Source organism: Mycena indigotica, assembly GCF_014461135.1.
Source record: "Mycena indigotica strain 171206Taipei chromosome Unknown Mind.scaff0007, whole genome shotgun sequence".
Lineage (NCBI taxonomy): Eukaryota > Fungi > Basidiomycota > Agaricomycetes > Agaricales > Mycenaceae > Mycena > Mycena indigotica.
Window position 1 is genome coordinate 4,762,448 of NW_023503006.1, and position 19,690 is coordinate 4,782,137.

The 19,690-nt window shown below is 54.0% G+C and overlaps 2 protein-coding genes across 2 annotated transcripts; one reads left to right on the forward strand and one right to left on the reverse strand.

Annotated features, from left to right (window-relative positions):
* Positions 1–344: 344 nt before the first annotated feature.
* On the reverse strand, positions 345–2,363 carry MIND_00901800 (uncharacterized protein; the record flags this gene model as incomplete). The annotated part of the gene is made up of 10 exons (XM_037365661.1): positions 345–786; positions 837–935; positions 984–1,297; positions 1,347–1,364; positions 1,570–1,588; positions 1,648–1,681; positions 1,741–1,797; positions 1,846–1,884; positions 1,940–2,053; positions 2,329–2,363. The coding sequence occupies 10 exons, from the start codon at positions 2,361–2,363 to the stop codon at positions 760–762; spliced, it is 756 nt and encodes a 251-aa protein (XP_037218903.1). The 3' UTR covers positions 345–759.
* Positions 2,364–9,708: 7,345 nt separating this feature from the next.
* Positions 9,709–10,448, forward strand: MIND_00901900 (Metallo-beta-lactamase superfamily protein; the record flags this gene model as incomplete). The annotated part of the gene is made up of 3 exons (XM_037365662.1): positions 9,709–9,812; positions 9,862–9,973; positions 10,020–10,448. 3 exons carry the CDS (start codon positions 9,709–9,711, stop codon positions 10,446–10,448), a joined length of 645 nt encoding a protein of 214 aa, XP_037218904.1.
* Positions 10,449–19,690: the final 9,242 nt, after the last annotated feature.

Here is a 19,690-nt window from a genome sequence, read left to right on the forward strand (position 1 = left end):
CTCTACCACTTCACTCACGCAACCAACACACCCCGTATGCTCCCGGGGCCTCCCCGAAACGTCCCGCTAGCCTAAAATCAACTCAGCACGGCCAGCACGGCGACTCTATCATTAAAGACGGCAGCCTTGCGTCTGACACCGACCCGGCTCCGCGATGACCAGAGTCGGCCAGATCGACTTGTCCCGGGCGGCGCTGGGCAACGAACGACGCTGCCAACGAGTAGGCGCCGGTTGGCAGCGAACGATACTGACGACATAGGCAACGCGGCGCGTTGGACTCCCAAGGAAGGGCATCTGCAAGGCAGTAAGCACGCGATGCCGGACTAACAACAGCACTCTTGCCGTTAACAGGCCGGGAACGCGCCGTTCGACCTCCATTGAAAACACGTCGCCTGGCCGAGCTCCAGCGATAAACCTGCAAAATCCAGTCAGCAACGACGGATACAAGACAAGCTGGGTACCGAGCGAGCCTGGTCGATAATCTGGCACGACCGCGCCCCCAAGCGCGCAGTCGTCAGCACCCATCGCGCGCGCACCGCCGGGCCGAATTACAGCCAGAAACCTGCAAAGCTCGGCCCGGGTCAGCAATGGCGGAATCAAGATCGATCCTTGATTAGCAGCGTTCTGGGTCGTTCTAGACGTTGTAAGCGACGATTTCAAGAGCGGGACTTACCCCAGCAATCTGGCGACCAACAGGCTGCGCATGCGCCGTCCAACGCGGCCCCAAACGCGCCACGCCGGACGTTGTCCGTGAACGCGTCACCCGGGAGAATCCAGGGCAGGAACCTGAAGAACTCGCTCAGTAATGCTCAAACTGAGATGCATATCGCGCAAACTGATGCTGTGTCGACAGCTGTGGTCGCAGCGGCTCGTTCTGGGCGGTAATGGACAGCAAGGACGCCGAGAGGCAGCAGTATAACAGCGGGAAGACGGGGCTGCAGCGGGTAAGCTATGGTTTGCAGAGACATGATGTTTGCACTCACGGAAAGTGTCTTCGCTATCCATCTGCAAGCCTTGGTCAGTAATGCGGACAGCGAGTACGAGGGGAACGACCAAACAGATCTGACGCAGGGTAAGTCGCGGTTTGAAGACAAGTATGTGGAGTTTGCACTTGCTGTCAGCAGCTTTGCTGTCGATGCGCCGCGTCCGCGCATTTCGGGCCACGCCGAGCTCCCCGTCTTCCGCAAATAACCCAGGGGGGACAGCGCACGCGAATACTTGATGACAGCAAGTCTGAGAAAACAATGTGAGTATTCGTGTTCATTCGCAGGAGGACCGACGGCGGAGGAAGGGTCAACTGGAGAGGGTAAGCGTTCGCATATACCGAGCGCACGCAAGAGACTGACCGTGCTGTAGATTTGAATCTGGTCGTCGTTAGTCCACAGGTCAGAGGCAGATGGATAAGATGAAGGACTCGGGATGGCAGTGAAGCATGAGGGAACTTGAAAGAGGTATCGTATAGCAAAGTGTTCGTGTAGGGTAAGTATGTGGAAGCGACAGGACATGTGGAGTTGGAGAGCAAAGACACGGCGCAGCGCGGAAAGTGGATGTAAATGGAAGCCCACGCACCAATGGAGCTTCGCGCCAGCTGACAGTGACGACATAGACCGTCAGCGAAAGATAGACAAAGTCAGTATGATGACGCACCAGCAGCCCGTGCCCCGCCATGGACAGTTCCCACCTGAAACGGGCGATATTGTCACTATGACAACGTGAGCAGACGGCCAGGAAGGCACGCACCAGATGTCGGGCACAACCAAAGGGAGCGCAAACCTAGTCTTCAAGCGCAAGTGTGAGCTGCAAAAGGGTAAGTAATGAGAAGGTATAAGCAGGACTCTTACTGACAGCATGCGCGCAGACGACGGCCTCGACGACGGGCGAAGTCTGGAGGGTGAGATGAGCGGCGGAAAGAAGCCGAGGATAAGCGAGGAGCGATCACGTGGGGTTGACTTTGCCAAGACGTCCAAATCGGGAAGTGGGCAAGCGAAGATGAAGGGAGGAGGGAAAGAGGGAAATGGGTGGGAGAGACAGAATGAGGGTCTTATATAGGCTTCTGAGGGGTGACTGATGGGCTGTGGAGCGCGGTCGAGAGCATGAGGGAAGGTTATTGAGAAGCCAGAATTTGAGAGTCGCGGCATTCTCAGCGCGATGTCAGCGCTGTAAGTGCGGAGTTGGCGTGGAAGCGAGCAAGAAACTGGGCCGCAATAAGAAGTATGCCGATTGCCGCGCTTGCGCCGCTGTGGATTCACATTTTCCGCGATTGATGGAATTATCCTCTTGGAATTCCGCGGCGTCGAGCAAGTGCAGTCGCCAACAAACAACACAGACCTGACCAAAGGACCAAATTGCAAGTGCTCCAGCATGCAATGGAGGTTCTGCGGGGGTTCCTTGGGACAAAAATCAACCAAAAACTTGAAAAAGACATCGTGAGAGGGAAAAATGCCGGGCAAACTGAACTGGGCAAGATACAAGAAGGAAAGAGGAACACACAACTAGACGAAGAAACCAATAACGGCGGCATTGAGCAGGGTTCCTTCAGCGCACCGCTCCACGTCCCGTCAATGAGTGCTGCTTCGCTCCATTTCACCGCCCAAGTACCGCAACACTTCCCGGACATGTGCCAGGTACCCTCAAACCTTCTCCGACACCTCACCACCATCCGCCAGCTTCTTCCGAATTTTGCTACACGTGTTCATCATTTTTAGCCCTTATCACCGATGGCATCGGCGGCGGCTGATCATCACCCCGGCGTTACAACGCCTGTCAACCTTCTTTTCCTTTGCCCATCATCCTCGTCGCAAACGCGTCCACGTCCTCGCTGCCCTCGACACCCATGCCCTACAGCCTGACAGTTCGCCCTTCTGCCGATAGCCCAGGCACCTCCCCTAGGTAACTTACCCAACCTTTCCCCCAACTCTTTCTCATACCATCACCTTCAAGTTCAAGTCGCCATCGCTACGCGCCAGCTCCCTCCACGCTCTCTCCGCCCGTCGTGTCTTCAGGGTCCTTGCCGTCCCTTTCACTGTCAGTACGCCTGTTTTCCACCGCACTGCTGTTTTGCTCACCCAACGGCGAGCAGCCTCGAGCCACACCTATTCGCTTTCCTAGGCACACGTGCAGTGGCGCCTTGCTTCGCGAAGGGCCCTGACTCCGACATCCACGCCGATTGTGTACAAGTGACGCTTCATCAAAGTATCAACGAAGTCACGCGTCCAATCGCTTCTTGACTCTCAACCACCACCATCGTCCTCGGTAAGCACCGTTTCTCCCCCTTCTCCTGCACTGCGCGGACTAATGGCCTTGTAGTGCTCCGTTGCCCTCATTCTCGACCCCAAATGTCTCTGTCCACCAACACTCTCTCTTCCGCAAGCACGACGGCCCTGACACCAGTACTCGCTGCCAAGACCCCTGCTTATGCCGCCAACATGCTTGGGCCACTATTGTGCGTGGAGTTTTCTTGCCTTATTGCACCTTCAAACACCCTTGCAGCTTCCTCCGCGATGATGATGGTGTCGACGGCGCTGGTACGAGAGGGGGAACCTCTGCTTGGATGTTATTCTGCTGGTGAGTTACCTCCAAGTGGCGCGTAGGTCGGTTCCTGATATGTTAACGTAGGCTTCCCCACCGCAAACAGCTGGTTTTCGGGCGAGACGGCCGCCAGAGACTCCAGACGGCGATGGATCTGTCGTCAACGGCCCGGCCTTCGATACCAGTATGTCATCCTCCCTGACCTCCCGCAACACGATGCTGACTGCTTCCAGGTTCTTTAACGCCGAAGGCATCGGTTTCTGTGACGGAAGCTGACTAAGGTGCCGCCACACGGATCACAAGGGCGCAAGAACAGGCGTAAAAGATATTCTCCCCGAAACTCTAACTACTACAAGCTTTATATACTACAAAAAAGATGACATCATAGTGGAGTGCAAAGATCAGCGGCAGCGCGCTGAATATCACAGGTAAGACATTTATCAGATTGTTATACTGGAGCGGCGGCGGAGATCCGCTCCGGCCCGCTACATGCGCCCTCCAGATAGTCTTTAGAGACTATCTCAGAAGTTGAAAAATCATTTGAACATTTCATGTTGGCGTTCGAACCATGTGTGAGCGTGATCTTCATCTGACGTGAGATCCACGTGATGAGATCAAATCTTGCTTCTAACATCCATCTCGTCGGCACTTCGACTTGTAAATCGTGCTCGTAGTGGACAACAGTGAGTGATTCCTCATATCGTTGAATGAGGAACTGACTCCGGCGTGTTCCGCCCTCCAGCACGGTGCCAAATGCCGTGTCAAGCTGAAGCTGAGCGCCGGCAAGAAGCGCGTCACCCAGTGGCTCAGCAAATCGGGGTTCTTCTGCAAGCTTCTTAGTCGACAAACCGAGCGATTCGGCGCGTATCTCTGCGTACCAAAGCGCCAGTCTAAAGTCTGGGTCTTCCAGACAATCTGAGGCGACAAATGCAAAGCCTCGCGTCGCGTCGTCGCGCACAAGGTATGTCTGGTCTGAAACTCGTTGGACAACGAATCTAACTTCGTTTTTCAGCTGTTCCTCATCGCCTGGGTACGGCTGGGCACGGTTCAACGCTCGGGAGGCGTTCGCGGCGAGTAAATCGCCAATTGGGTATCTAGGTGCGTGATTTGCGCCGAAAAAGTCGAAAATCTTATCGTTCAAGAGCTTGGTGGACTCCCCGCCCTCCTCGACTTTCATTCGAGCGCTTTGAGTCGCATTCCGAAGGTAGCTGCGCGATATTTCACGAGTTATCGGCTGGACGACGCCAAAATCGATGGCTCCGACTGGGAGCGTCTCCAGCACCTCGGTGCTTTCATACAGCGCCGAGGCGTGCTCGTCAAAGTCAACGCCATGCGCGCCAAAGCCTGGAGGCTTTCCGTTGACGTTCGACTTCATTGTCGTCGTTTCCGGGCAGTTTCTAGCCAGGTGGCCTTGCTCTCCGCAAGTAAAACACAAGCCCTTGGCCAGCATCTCGTTCCGACGCTTCAACGACATCCTGGGTCGCTTTGGCTGGTCTTTGGCGGTGGGGATCTCAGCAGAAGCTGCCCGCATCGTCTCCCGACGCGTATGCGCTTTCGCGCGCTTGCCACTGCGGCGGGAATCGTCTTTCGACTTGGAATCGGGCTCACGCCCTCCGGAACCGTGTCGGGACGGTTTCTCATCTCCAGAGGACGACGAATCGTCAGATCCCGAGTCGGAATCGTCTGAGCTAAGGCTCAGTAGCATTTCTGCTCGTTCCGCGGCACGAACGACTTCGTCCCACATCGAGACCTCAGGATCGAGGTCCTTTCGATACATTTCTTGGCGGATATCGGCGCGAAAGCTGTTCCACAGCTTCACGACTTTTTCTTGGTCGTCAACAAGGCCAATCGTATTGTACAACTGGGCAAACGTTGCAATATGGGAGGCAACCGTGGCTTTGCCTTGCGTGCAGCGGTTCAACCGCTTCCGCTGCTTACTCCGGAAGTCAATCGGGAAGCAGAACTCGAACATGGCCACAAAGAACACGGTCAGTCTGTACGAATCTTCGTTCTGCACGACTATCTGATTGTAAAAGTCTCTTGCTTTCCCCTCCAGGAAGTATGAAAGGATGAAAACACGGTTTTCTCGAGGTACGCGTCCCATTTTGACATATGCCGTTCCTTCACGAACGAAGCGATGGAACGCAGTTGCGCTTGGCTCACCATTATATTTCGTAGGTGGTATCGGCTTCAAGAGCATCCGGTGCCGCGAGCGGGGACCAGTGCTGGCGCCAGCCGGCACACGAGAGTGGGGAACCAAGGTCCGTCCCTCGTCCGCTTCCGAGTCCGATCCGCTTGACAAATTGTGCTGACCATGATCAGCAGAACTCGAAGAGCTGGAGTCGGATGGGTCGGACGACGGAGGGTCATGGCGGCGCCGAGTACGTGGCGCGCCATGGATGGCTTTGTGAACGAAGCTTCCCGCGGCGATTCGGGGAGTCGCCTCTCTCGCTCGAGAGCGCGACTTGGCCGTGGCTGCACCACGAATCATATCGTGGAGGTTCTTCTCAACCGCGAGCTTCGCTTTGCTCGACGGCTGTCGCGGTAAGTGCAGTTCGTCTTCAGATTGCTTCAATCGTCTCAGCTGTGCTTCCAGCTGAGCAATCTCTTCAGTTCGCGCCTGGCCAGGCATTTCTGGATCTCGGGGGCGGCGGTCTTTCGACAGCCGTTCCGAAGCAACCGCTGCACGTCGCAGGGGTTCGTCCTCGTTACGAGGCATCATCGGCTTCGAGCGCCGATAGTCGGGGGTCTGGTTGCGAGCTGGGGACACTCGCTCGAGCTTGATTGCATGCCGACCGTCTTGATAGCTCAAGAACGCGGCCTTCTGCTTCTCCAGCTCATCATCGTCAAAGTCCAGTAAGGACTCGACAGCGCCCCAGTTCCTGGGGTCAGCACCTTTCCCCTTGTTGCGGGAAGGGCCTTCGCCAGTCGGAATGGCGGGACTCACGCGGAAATCAATCAATTCATCTGGTGAGCTTCTTGCTGCTTCACCATATTCAATCTCTGACTGCTTTTCAGTGTTTCTATCTGAGTCTTCGTCATTCAGATGACTACCATCTGGCTCAGGGATCGGCTCGTCCTCAGACGGCAACGAGGCGGCACTCAGCGCTTCATGTGCAATCGCCTGGTGTCGACGAGCTAGTCTTCGCAGCTCATCTCGACTCATTCCGCGCATCGCGCGTCTCACGGTAGACTCGGACTCAAATTCCGCTTTACTACTGGTACGATGGCTATCGACACGATGAACGCTACGTGGCGACGACGACCGCGAACGGTGTGACCGTGCATTACGAGAAGTAACACGAGTCCAATCTGGGACATCGTGTGCGGCAGAGCCGGAGTGCCCGAAGGCCGGACCGAAGTCCGCGTCTCGAAGAGACGGCAGCTCAGAGAGCTGTGCGCTAGAAGCGCGCCGCTCGAAAGCGGGGGGTATCACCACCAGCGACCACGCGGCTGTAAGACAGCACGGGACTGACGGGACGGGAGGTCGGAGTGGAGGAGCGCGAGGTCGAAGGGGTGTCGCGGGGGATCTTCGGCGCGGGAAAGCGCCCAGCGCGTGTCGCGGCACGGGTCGGGTAGCCAGAGGAAGTCATCGTTGGGTTGTGGAGAGAGTTGGTTATCAGCGCAGAGCGGCAGCAATGGTGGTGTCGACCGAGGTAGCCAGACAGAGCGTAGATAGATGAGCGAGCTGTTCAAAATATGTGACGGAAGCTGACTAAGGTGCCGCCACACGGATCACAAGGGCGCAAAAACAGGCGTAAAAGATATTCTCCCCGAAACTCTAACTACTACAAGCTTTATATACTACAAAAAAGATGACATCATAGTGGAGTGCAAAGATCAGCGGCAGCGCGCTGAATATCACAGGTAAGACATTTATCAGATTGTTATACTGGAGCGGCGGCGGAGATCCGCTCCGGCCCGCTACAGTTTCTGCTTCTCTGACTTGAAGCTCTGGTTGAAATGGAGGGAGAACCTCTGCTCGGATGACGGATGGTCGCTGATTCATGGTGCGCTCATCTGATTTTGCTCTTTGCTTCTTATTGACCATTTTTGTAGGATTTTACTGGCTGTTGCCGCTGTCGGCTGGCGCGTGCGCTGCGTCAGCGTTGATGGCAGAACAAAGCTTGCTGTAAGATTGGCCCAGACGGCGGAATATTGGTATGTCCCTATCATTTCTCCCATCGTCTAGACTGACTTGTTTGTCAAGAAATGGGCCATTTGGATGGAAGTGACCCGGAATCACGGATCAATTGATGCTTACGTAAGCACATTTGATGTCCTCTTTTTGGCCTTCAAAGACTCACTTTTCGCCCAGGATTTTGATGGCCGGAGGCCTAACATTGTTATTGACTGCAGGGCAGTCTGAGACAGGGCTCTGTCCCTGGCTGACCTCAAGCCGCCGCCACTTCCTGACCCAAGGCCGACACCTCTGGCACATCAACCCGCCACTTAAGGCGGGCCATGTGCATGTGGGGCCACTGGACAAAATGTCCCTGCTGGGGCCTGTACACTGCCCTGCTGCTGTCAGCTTTGCCGGACTGCATCGCCGTCGGAGGGCCAGCTCTGTCCCTGGTGGAGCTCTAGCCACCGCCACCTCCGGGCCGTCTCCCGGCCAAGTTGCGCCACCCCCGACACATACGCCGCATCAACCCGCCGAAATCGGCGCTCCCACCGGCCTCCCATGAGCCACAGCCAGTGGACGTCCCGGTCAAGGTGGCTTCACTGCTGCTGCCGCTCCCGTTGCTGCCTCTATCATTGCCCCCACTATCCCCATCGCCACCCTGCATCGCATCAATTGCGCCAGGTGCATCACTCCGCCACTATCGTTACTCTGGCTGGCAATGCCTTGCGGACATTGGCTCTATTGTCTGTGCGGCTGCGCCACCTCCGATGCGGCGCATCAAGCTTCTTCGGCTGTCCCCAGGATCCGGCCTGTCGGAGGCGGAGGCAACCCGCACCACTTTATCTGGCGACGCCTTGCGGATAGGAGAAAGATTCCGCCATCGTTGTGGCTGCACCGCTGCCGCTCTGTCTTCACGGCTCCGCCTTGTCTCCCGCCAACGTCAAAGACGGTTCTCGCCACTATTGCCCAGCTGCGGCACCGTTATGGCTGCCCCACTTCCTGCCGTTGCTGTCCCAGCACGGTGCAGTGCTCACCGACCGCTATCGTGATGCACTGATGGCGATGTCGTGGCCACGATCAGGGCTGCTGCTGCCCTGGCGCTGCTTCTGGTCGTCACCGTTGTCATCTATCTCCCCTCAACCTTCACTGACGCGTTGCCGTTATGACTTGCCCGTTTACACGCGCGCACTTGCCTCCCCTCGCTGACTTGCATTGCAGACTTGTTCCCTGGGGCGGCACTGCCGTCCTGTGGCCGAGTGTATGCCTCGAAGCCACATTTCGCTCTCTCCCGACACGTGCCGACGCTCGGATCATCCGCATCATCAGAAATTGATGGTATTTTTGGGTGCACTTTTTGACCTTCTTTGCGCGATTCAAGGCTCATTTTTGCATAGGTCCGGGCCGCCGGAGGCGAACACTACGGCTGGCCTGCGAGCTGTCGGCTGTGTGTAGCCCACACAATGCGCAGGACGAGGAGGAGCGGAAGGCGGACTTGCGCGTCGCGTTGGGGCATGCCGCGTCGCGTTCGTGCTGAGGGACGGATGGCCAGCATGCTCTGGCGGTTTAGGTCCGATGGACTTGTGCACGGGATAGAATCCTGGGTCGGCGTTCGTGGATGACGGACTTGTGCAGAAATGCCATCAAACGCGTCGCGACACGTCTCTTAATTAGCGTGTCTCGTAGAAATACTGAATATACAACTTTACACCTGCCCGAATCACCCTCCCCTCAACTCATGCCCGAGACCCTCGGAAAATCCACCCCACTCAGCTTCAAAACCCAAATTTTTCTCCCGCTACTCGACGCACAAAATTACTCACATGACCATGTTTATAGGTCCGTGCACGGCTCCCAGCAGTATATTAGAATGGCCTTGGCCTCGCGCGACTTGGCGAGCGAGCGCGACTTAGCGTTGGAGCAAGACGTGCAAGGACCAGTATAGTTTGACATGTGAAAATTTGAGTGCCGCGTCGGACCAGCCGAATTTCGGGCGGTGATCGCGGATCTTTCCCTTTTTCCCTCTTACCCGGCACGAAACAGTGTTTTAGGGCGACATGTCGAAGTTTCCAAATACCACATCGCTCGTCATTGGCTCCGAGACCGACGTTTCTACTTATCCCACCAATCCGAATGCTACGCTGCAAGAGTCCGATTTTGCGTCAGCCTAAGTCTTTGTCTCAACAGATTCAAACACTGATATCCAGCAGCGGTCGGAACATCACTCCAATCGATTTTTCCAAGTCTTCACTGGAAATCAATGACCTGCGAGCAGTCGATTATTTTGGCGACGGCAGCTTCTATTTGCTGGACACTCCGGGTGTATGTGGCCCCAGCATCTTCTCCTCGTTGACTAACGTCATACCAGCATATCGCGGGGCATCTAACTGGCCTAGCCCGCGTCACAGCCAACCCGTCTACTTTCATCCTGCTTGCTGGAGACACTTTCCACCACGTCGGCGAAGCCCGCCCCCGCCCGGCACTACAGGCGAATTTCCCATGCCCCGCCCACATCGTAGAGTCAAGCCGCGGACATGTCTCCACCGACTACTTCTTCTCCCCCGGCTCGCGGGACGGCGCTTTTGACATTCTGTCCCGATCTGAGTCTCTCCTCCGGGTCTCCGACACCCCAGACTCGTTCTACGAGGACCCTGTGGTGGCCGAGGTCTCGCTTGAGAAAGTCGCGCGCGCTGGGATGCGGCGGACAACGTGCTCGTCCTTATCGCCCATGACCGGAGCGTTGTTGCCAACCACACCGGTCCTTCTGGTGGACTGCCGTATCACCCACAGAAACTAAATGGCTGGAAAACGGCGGGATGGAAGCCAGATACGATCTGGAACTTTGTCGATTTCCGAAATCCTGCGTGGGTTTTCAGCCCGCTTGTTGCGAAACCCTCTGTGAGAGTGCCAGTGGGGTTACCGAAGTGGCTCGCAGGACACTAAGTAGCTCCCTATATGACAAGTGGCAGTAGATAGTAATGTTATCAACTAGTAGAGGTTGAAGTCCTAGACGCCCTCCCCATGATGCTTGTCTTCCTGTATCGCCGCTAAAATCTTCTCAATCAATTCCACAGTATCATCCGTCGCATCTCTCCACATTTCTCGCTCGGAATTCCCCCATGTTTTGGTGTCAAGAAGCAAATCGAAGCTGTCGCCCGCCCAGAACTCGCGTTCAAGTTGAGGCATACCGATACTATCTTGCAACTCCACGGGCAAGCCAGACAGACAGAGACGTGTGATAAGGGCAGTTTCGTATGTGATGCATATGTGCAGCTCGCCAAGATTGCGATACTTTGCCTTCAGGTCGGTTAGTGCCTTGCCACGAATATATTCTTGCTTCGAGAGATTTCGCAGGACACCGGCTAAGGGGGACGGTTTGTCCCGGAGGCAGCGGGGCGGGTGCGCGCACAGAATGGCCTGCAGTAAATGCCCCGCAGATGTTCTCAGTGTCAGACAAGCACTTGCGGTACACAGACGAGGGGTAGGCATGGCGGAGCGCACTTTCCGAGTCGCGCCAGAGGTTCCAGAAGAGTGACGGGTCTGGCTTTAACGAGAATTTGAATTGAGTCATGGGGAGGTTGTTGGGTTGTATTGTGCATAGTGGGGAATCTGCCCTTTGCCAGCCTTCAGCAAGTTGGAGACAGCCAAGACGGTTGCCTGTCCAGCAGACTTTGCCGCGCTCGTCCCGCAGCCAGTTGTTGATGATGTGGCGCGCAACATACCACATCGCCTGGCAGGTAGACCCGAAGACAAAAAGCTCCACAAACTCGTCGATCCGCTTGAAGATTTCAAAGACAAGTTCCTCCGGCAGGTCAAGAAGGGGTGAGGCACTGGAACGACAAGATCAGCGGCGCTCATGTCTCCGTTACTGAGCATATTACCACTGGGCGAGTGACGCGCGCATTTTTTTCAGCCGCCCGGCGACGGAAATGCTCTTGCCAGGACAATACGGAAGCACCAGAGACTCGCCGGCGTTGACAAGATATTCAGCGAGTTCGAAGTCGCGGGAGCTGAAAAGCAGGGAGCTGAGGGAAGACGGAGGACGATGAAAGCTGAGTTTGTCGAGGTTGACGATCTGCCATCCCTGTGAGTCGCAAACCAAGGCAAGCATGGACCGCATGGCAGGCATGGACCGCATGGCGGTCTGAAAAGAGGAGTCGGAGTGGCTGTGTGATGTGACATTATGAAAGTCACAGCGGCGAGCAAAACTAAATAATAAATGCCTGTGATTATGATTCAAGGTCAGCGGACGAAGCAGCATAGCACGAATTGAAAGTGGAATGGGTTATGGTGGCCGAGCTGATTATGGAGTCCGTGGGCGTGGTGGAAGTAACTGTGGCGGCATTGGGCTTGGTTTATACAGGGGTGTTGGTAAACCGGTTTATAAACACCCCTGTTTTATATGTTTATAAACAGCCTGGTTGGAAACCCCGTGTTTTATGGTTTTATATTAGTAAGCACCCAAAAATGAAAGAAGCTAGCAAACCAGACCAATATTGCTGCTATATACTGCTAGTAGGTTTGATTATATCTTATAGGTCTATTATAATATATTGTTTCTTATCAAGTAGGATCTCAACCCACTTTGGGCTAATATTGCCATATTGATCATGATTAATCCTAGTAAGTATTGGGAGCTTGGCTATGTGACTAGACTATACTAACCATACAGATTAATTATTATCAAGGTTATCATGATTTTTAAGTGTTCTAAAGGATTCATGACAGGGGATCTAAAATCTGCTGATAAGTAAATTGTACATGTTACTTATATATAACTAATTCATGTTATGCAAACTTACAAGTGATAGTTGATATAACCTTGCTGTTTCAACCCCTAATGTCTATGAATCTCAAAGTCATGAAGTTAAAACACTAAAATTTGCTGCACAAAATTTCCTAAAAAGGCAATTTTGATCTCTCCGGTCATATTGACTCAGTTGGTTTATAAAACCTAAAAACCGGTTTATAAACAGAGTTTCAGAGGCTACTTTTATCAAACTGTTTGATAACCTCCAAAATCTTTACAAACCAAGCCCTAGGCGGCCTTCGACACGTTACCAGAGCGCAGGGCTTGGGACCATGCTATCGAACTCGTTCCCCGACGCAAAGCCCGCTAATTGCAAGGTGTATCCGATCTCCCCCCTTGAACAGCGCGAACTTGACGAGTTCATCAAGGAGGGAAAACCGGTTTATAAACAGAGTTTCAGAGGCTACTTTTATCAAACTGTTTGATAACCTCCAAAATCTTTACAAACCAAGCCCTAGGCGGCCTTCGACACGTTACCAGAGCGCAGGGCTTGGGACCATGCTATCGAACTCGTTCCCGACGCAAAGCCCGCTAATTGCAAGGTGTATCCGATCTCCCCCCTTGAACAGCGCGAACTTGACGAGTTCATCAAGGAGGGACTTGCTACCGGCCGTGTCCGCCCCTTCGAAATCTCCGATGGCTTCCCCCGTCTTCTTCGTTAAGAAAAAGGACAGAGGACTTCGGTTTGTCCAGGACTACCGCGCCCTCAACGCAATGACGATTAAGAACCGGTACCCCCTCCCGTTGATTAATGACCTTATCAACAGGCTCAAGGGTGCCCGTTATTTCACTAAACTCGATGTTCATTGGGGCTTCAATAACGTCCGGATTAAAGAAGGAGACGAGTGGAAGGCGGCCTTTCGGACTAACCGAGGGTTGTTCGAACCTTTGGTGATGTATTTTGGCCTGACAAACTCCCCCGCGACTTTCCAGACAATGATGAATGACATTTTCCAGGATCTCATTCTTTCAGGAGACGTTATGATCTACCTCGACGATATCCTTATCGCACATTCGGACCTCCGTAAGCACCGCGAGATCGTCCGCGAAGTCCTTCGGAGACTCCAAATGCACAAGCTGTACCTTCGCAAGGAGAAGTGCGACTTCGAGAAATCGTCGATCGAGTACCTGGGGGTTATCATCTCTCACAACCACGTCGAAATGGATCACGTTAAGGTCGCCGGAGTCTCCGCATGGCCTCCGCCCGAAAACAAGAAGGACGTCCAGCAGTTTCTGGGGTTTGCTAATTTCTACCGCAGGTTCATTCGGGATTTCTCGGCCCTCGCGCAGCCTCTCTTTGCGCTCACCAAGAAAGACCAGAAATGGACCTGGGGAGACGCCGAAGCCGCCGCCTTTCAAGCCATCAAGGACGCGGTCGTCTCAGAGCCCGTCTTAGCGATCCCGGACGACTCTCGGCCTTTCCGACTTGAAGCAGACAGCTCAGATTATGCGACAGGGGCGGTTCTTTCACAACAATCTGCCCCGGACGGGAAGTGGCACCCTGTAGCGTTCTATTCCAAAAGCTTAAATGATGTCCAGCGCAACTACGAGATTCACGACAAGGAGATGCTCACGATCATCCGGCGCACTCGAGGAGTATCGGCATTTCCTCGAGGGCGCCGCGCATCCGGTCAAGATCTGGACTGACCATAAGAATTTGGAGTATTTCCGAAAGGCACAGCACCTTAACCGTCGGCAAGCCCGATGGTCGTTGTACCTTTCTAGGTTTGACTTCACGCTGCACCACATCCCAGGTCGCCAGATGGGCCGCCCCGACGCTCTCTCCCGTCGGCCTGACCACGGCATCTCCGAAGACAACTCGGACGTCACCCTCTTGCGCCCTGAGCTCTTCCACGTTCGTGTGCTTGAGGCCGTCACTGTCTCTGGGCCTGGGTCCGAACTTGTCCGCGACATCAAGGAAGCGCTATCCGGTGAGCCTGACCTAGAGGAGCCCGTCGCGCTTGCGGCCCGGCAACTCTTGAAGGTCCGAGGTCAAGTTCGGGGCCCCCGCTCATCACGTTCGGACGAGTGGGCCGTCTCGGGCGATCTCTTGTACTTCCGCGGCAAGGTTGTAGTCCCCAAAGACAAGGACCTAAGGAGGCGCATCATCGAGCTCTGCCACGACACGCGAGTCGCCGGACACGCCGGTCGGTTCAAAACCCTAGAGCTGGTTTCGCGCAACTACTGGTGGCCACAGATGTCCCGCCATATCGGACGCTACGTCGCGACCTGCGACTTGTGCTGCCGCACGAACAGCTCATTCACTCAGGAATACTAATAAAAACGTGGCTACTGGTGAAGGGCTGTACTCATAAAACCTGGGGAAGGGCTCAAGGGTCACAAATGTCACACTTTTTAAAAAACCATTTTATTCATTTTTGGGTGTTAGATCATAGTATTGATGATGGGATTGATAGCATCAAGATAAAGTGATCAATGTGGAACGATTTTTGATGGACATCAGTATCATTGATGGCTATGTCAGGATACATCAATTTTAGCCTAATTAGGGTGTATACCTTTGCCCTAGATCACAGGCCTACCTAGATGTTTATCCGGGTCTTCGGCCTGAAAAAATGGTGATTTGCCTTTCCATATCTGGTAATATCTTAGTCATAGCTGTCAAACTCATTGAGATATTCACAATTGATTGAATGTCACATTTTTGTCACAGTACTCCAGCCATGGCTGGCATGAGCTCCCCCAGGTTTTATGAGTACAGCCCTTCACCAGTAGCCACAGTTTTATTAGTAAAACTGAGTGCACATCCTGGCACGAAGGCCCTCCGAAGGCTCCCGCACGGAGAGCTACACCCGACCGAAGTCCCCCCCGAACGCTGGCACACCGTCACGGTGGACTTCATCGTCGAGCTCCCCGAGGCTCATGGGTACGACGCGGTCATGGTAGTCGTCGACGCTCTTGGCAAATGCGCTCACTTCACTGAGTGCCATACGACAATAGACACGGTCGGAGCTGCCCGGTTGTACTATCGGAATGTCTGGAGGCACTACGGAACCCCCGAGAAGTACATTTCGGACCGTGGTTCGCAGTTCATCGCTGACTTCACGCGCGAACTCTGGCGCTTAATTGGCGTCAAACCGGCCACCTCTACGGCTTACCACCCGCAAACCGACGGACAAACCGAACGCGTTAACCAAGAGCTCGAGCAGTACATCCGGATCTTCACCAACTACCAACAAGACAACTGGGACGAGCTTATCCCTGTCGCTGAGTTCGCCTATAACAACCACGTTCACTCCTCCACTCAACAGGTACCCTTTATGACGGACACTGGTCGGCTCCCCCGAATGGGTTTCGAGCCAGGCGCCCGCTCAGAGTTGGAGTCGGTGAACAAGTTTCGCGATCAGATAGCTAACGGCGTCTCCGAGGCAAAGGCCGCGCTCGTCAAAGCCAAAGACGAGTATAAACGGTACTACGACCGGAGACGATCGGACGCTCCGAATATTCAAGTTGGTGATAAGGTTTGGTTAGATGCCTCTGACATCAGAACAACTCGGCCCTCCGAGAAGTTCTCCCACAAGCGCCTCGGACCGTTTAAGGTGCTCGCAGAGGTTAGTAAAGGTGCCTACAAGCTCGACCTCCCCCCGCGTTACTCCAAGCTCCACCCCGTCTTCCCCGTTGTTAAACTCGAGCTCGCTCAGGACGACCCCTTCAATGGACGACCCGGCTACGACGAACCGCCCCCCGAACTAGAGGACGGAGTCCCCGAATGGGAAGTCGAGGAAATCTTGGATGCCAGGATAAGGTATAAGCGTCTTAACTATTTCGTCAGGTGGAAAGGCTACGACGCTTCACACGACTCGTGGGTTCGCTTCGACCGTGTCTTTGCACCAGACAAGATTGCGGACTTCTATCGGAGGTACCCGGGTAAACCACGGCACATCGCCTCAGCGACCTTCGACTCCTTGCCCTTTCGAACTATGCGTCGGGACGCCACATTTAAAGGGGGGGGTGATGTCAGGGGAACCTCCGCTTCGGCCTCCTTCGGACCCTCCAAACGCATCCGAGGCGCATCCGACCAGCGCCCCCTCGGACGCTCCGACCCACCCCGACCATCGTCCACGGCCTCCTTCGCCCGCACAATCACCGATCCATCAAGACCCTCCCAACGATCACCTTGGGACAGAGCCTGCGACGCCGCTCAGGCCTTCTGCGCTCTACGTCGGCAGTTACGGACGACCAGTATATAGTTGGCGCCCTAGCAGGCGGACCCTTAGAGTTTCTTCTCTTTGGATCCTCCCCTGCTAGGTCGGTCCCTCCGTGTATTTCCCGTAGCTTTTATTCACGCTTTGGATCCTCCCCTGCTCGGCTTTCGTCGGAGTCTCTAGGGTTGCCCTTACAGTGCTTGCCAAGTTAACGAAATCAGAGCGTGGCCCATGGGCAGCAGCTTGGCTGAATTGCCTTATCAACACTGCGAAAGAAGCTGGTGCTAAGCTGCCATCGAACGCGTGTGGCCTGCTGCCGCCAGCCCACTCCCCAGCACAGCCTCTAGTCCAACCAGCCAAGTCTCTAACCGTCGTACCAGAGCTCCCTGACGAGAGTGACTCCGACATTGAGCTCGTCCATCCGCGCAAGAGAGCACGCATCGTTGTTGACCTTTCGGATGACGAGAGGCCAATCACATCCCCGGGCCCGACTGCTGTGATTATCGATAAAACTGCTCTGGAGCCAGCCCATGCTCAAAGGCCTATGCCAAAGACAATTCGGCCTGGTCAAGCTTCACTCTTTGATCTTGGATTTAAGAAGGGCTGGGACTCAGCCGAAGCAAAGGCTCATTACGAGGCCACACAGTGTGAACGATGGGCTGAGAAGCGCGACACCCGGATTGCTGAAGCGGCTGCCGCAGAGGAGGCAAGGAAAGAACACCAGAGAATTTTGACGGCAAACCGGGTGCGCGAGTTCCGCAAGCGCAAGGCAGAAAAGAAGGCGGCGGCTCAGGAGAAGGTTGACAAGGTAACACCAGCCTTGATGAGCATACTTTCCACACCAGTGGCTCCAAACAAGTCGACTTGGCGGGAAAGGACGAGAAACGCGCGTACACTTTGATGGTCACAGTGGCACTGTCAGGTGACATTCTTCCTTTCCAGTGCATTTACAACAGCAAAACAAATGCCTCCCTTCCAAAGCACGACACCCTGGGCATGGAGCAAGCTGTCAACTATGGCTTTCTCATTAACTCCGCCAAGAGCAACAAGAGCACCAGCCACTTTTCGACCCTTTACACCATGAAGCTCTGGGTTCTCAACGTTCTCAAGGTCTGGCAGCAGAGTGTCATTGAAGACGAGGGACTTGACGCAAACCAAAAAATGATTGCCTATATCAATATCTATCCTGTCCACACATCCCAACCCTTCCGCACATTCGTCTTCGATGAGGCACTATGTGTCATTCTTATCTACGTGCCTGGTGGTTCATCAGCAAAAAGTGGGATTTCCGGTGAGACCCGTTGATGGCCGGCAGCCTTGTGACATTTGTGAGCACTTGAAAATCTCTCAAAAGGACTTGCAATTCAGTTGCCCGAAAGGTTGGTTTGCAACAATCTGTTGTGAAGTCTGTATTCAATATAACAGTCTGCCTGGATTTTGTAATGACTCTGAAAGCCTGGTAGATCGAGTGCAACTACCTCCAAGTTTGTTCTAAGACTTCGTGACAGATTTGCCGATCAGTCCGAGCCATCGGGCATCAGTCAATAGCGTGATCATTACGAGTTTGTTGACGATTTGATGTAGGCTGTCACTCCCTCTTGGTTGTTTCTTGCCCCCATCTCCCTCCTCCGGCCCTCTCCCTTCCCGCTTCCGCACTTCAAGACTGCAAGAAGTTCAACACTTGGAACCCTTCAAGCTTCAAGCCTCCTCTCTCAAGCCCTCTTGTCCTCAAAACTTCTCTCAAGCACTTTTTGAGCGTCGTATTCAAGGCTGAGCCTCAAATCACTCAAACAGGGACGAGCAACTACCATGAAGGACACCTCTCCGACGCTGCTTCCAAGCCGGCGTTACGCACTTCAACTGTCTCGACAGGTCTGAGGTCGATATCAATGTAGAGGAAAAGAGGCAGGGCCTTGGCCTTAGCCAATCTTCCGGTGAGTGTTCTGGTCTATTCGGATATCGATCCACTCTCAATGCTACCTCCAGGACAGCCTTCATGTACTTAGCTCTTCACGACGTCTCGATAACAAACCTGTATTTGTTTAAGTAAACAGATCAATAGACATTTTCAATAGAATGTTATTATCTATCAATATACAGGAAACAAAATATCTGTTGGCAGGGTCTGGCCAGTCCTTGCCAGGCTGTTCATCTGCTGGTATTTCCTGGAACCTTGTCATTCAATGGTCGTTTCTAAGACAGTTTGATCTGTTGACACGCTGGTGAGATATTGTGGTCAATTGTGTCCATTTTGACGTCTGCAAGGCGCGTTAAGGGCTTGAAAGAATCTCCATTTTTTGCTGATGTTGTACAGGCATTGCACAGCCTTGCGACGTTGGGCTCAATCGCGTCATCAAGCACTTCCTCAAGCAAAAGTCCCAGCAGTGGCTTGCTAGCCTTGCACGCACACAGATTGCCAATGGCATCGCTCCCCCTGACGTTCGCTTCCCGAAGGATGTTGGTCCGCTTCAGGACACGACAATCCAACCCATTGTCGAGCTCTATGAGTTCTTCCTATCTGCTAAGGGCAGCCGTCTAATTCGGCAGGTAAGCTTGTTATTCTGTCATTCCATTGTTAGGTTTGCTTATTTGCCTGTGTAGAGTTTCACAAAATGCAAAATCCCTGACTTACCTTGGTGCTTATCCGAAGATTGTCTTTACACAGGGTGCAATGACACCGGCGGCTGGCAGATGACAGTCTCAATGACAGTTTGTAAGACGGACCACATAGCAGACCCAACGGCGGTCCCAATGGGAGCCAAGTTTTCTTTGTTCTTTCTTTGTTTACATATCATTCAATAATAATTCAGCGCCGCAACAAGTTATAGCAGTGTGACAGCACTACAGGGCTAGGCACTCTGATTCACAGGCGACATTTTGCTATCATCATTATCTGTGGCGCCTGCGCCTGCGGCTCGTCGTGGTTGGTGGCCACCAACTGAGGATGATGCCGTCCGAGCACGTCGATACGGGTTGCTGAAGCTGGGCAGCGAGCGCTCGAGCACTGAGCAACGCCAACCTGATAAACCTGGTCCTGACTGACACCATCACAACACATGTGGG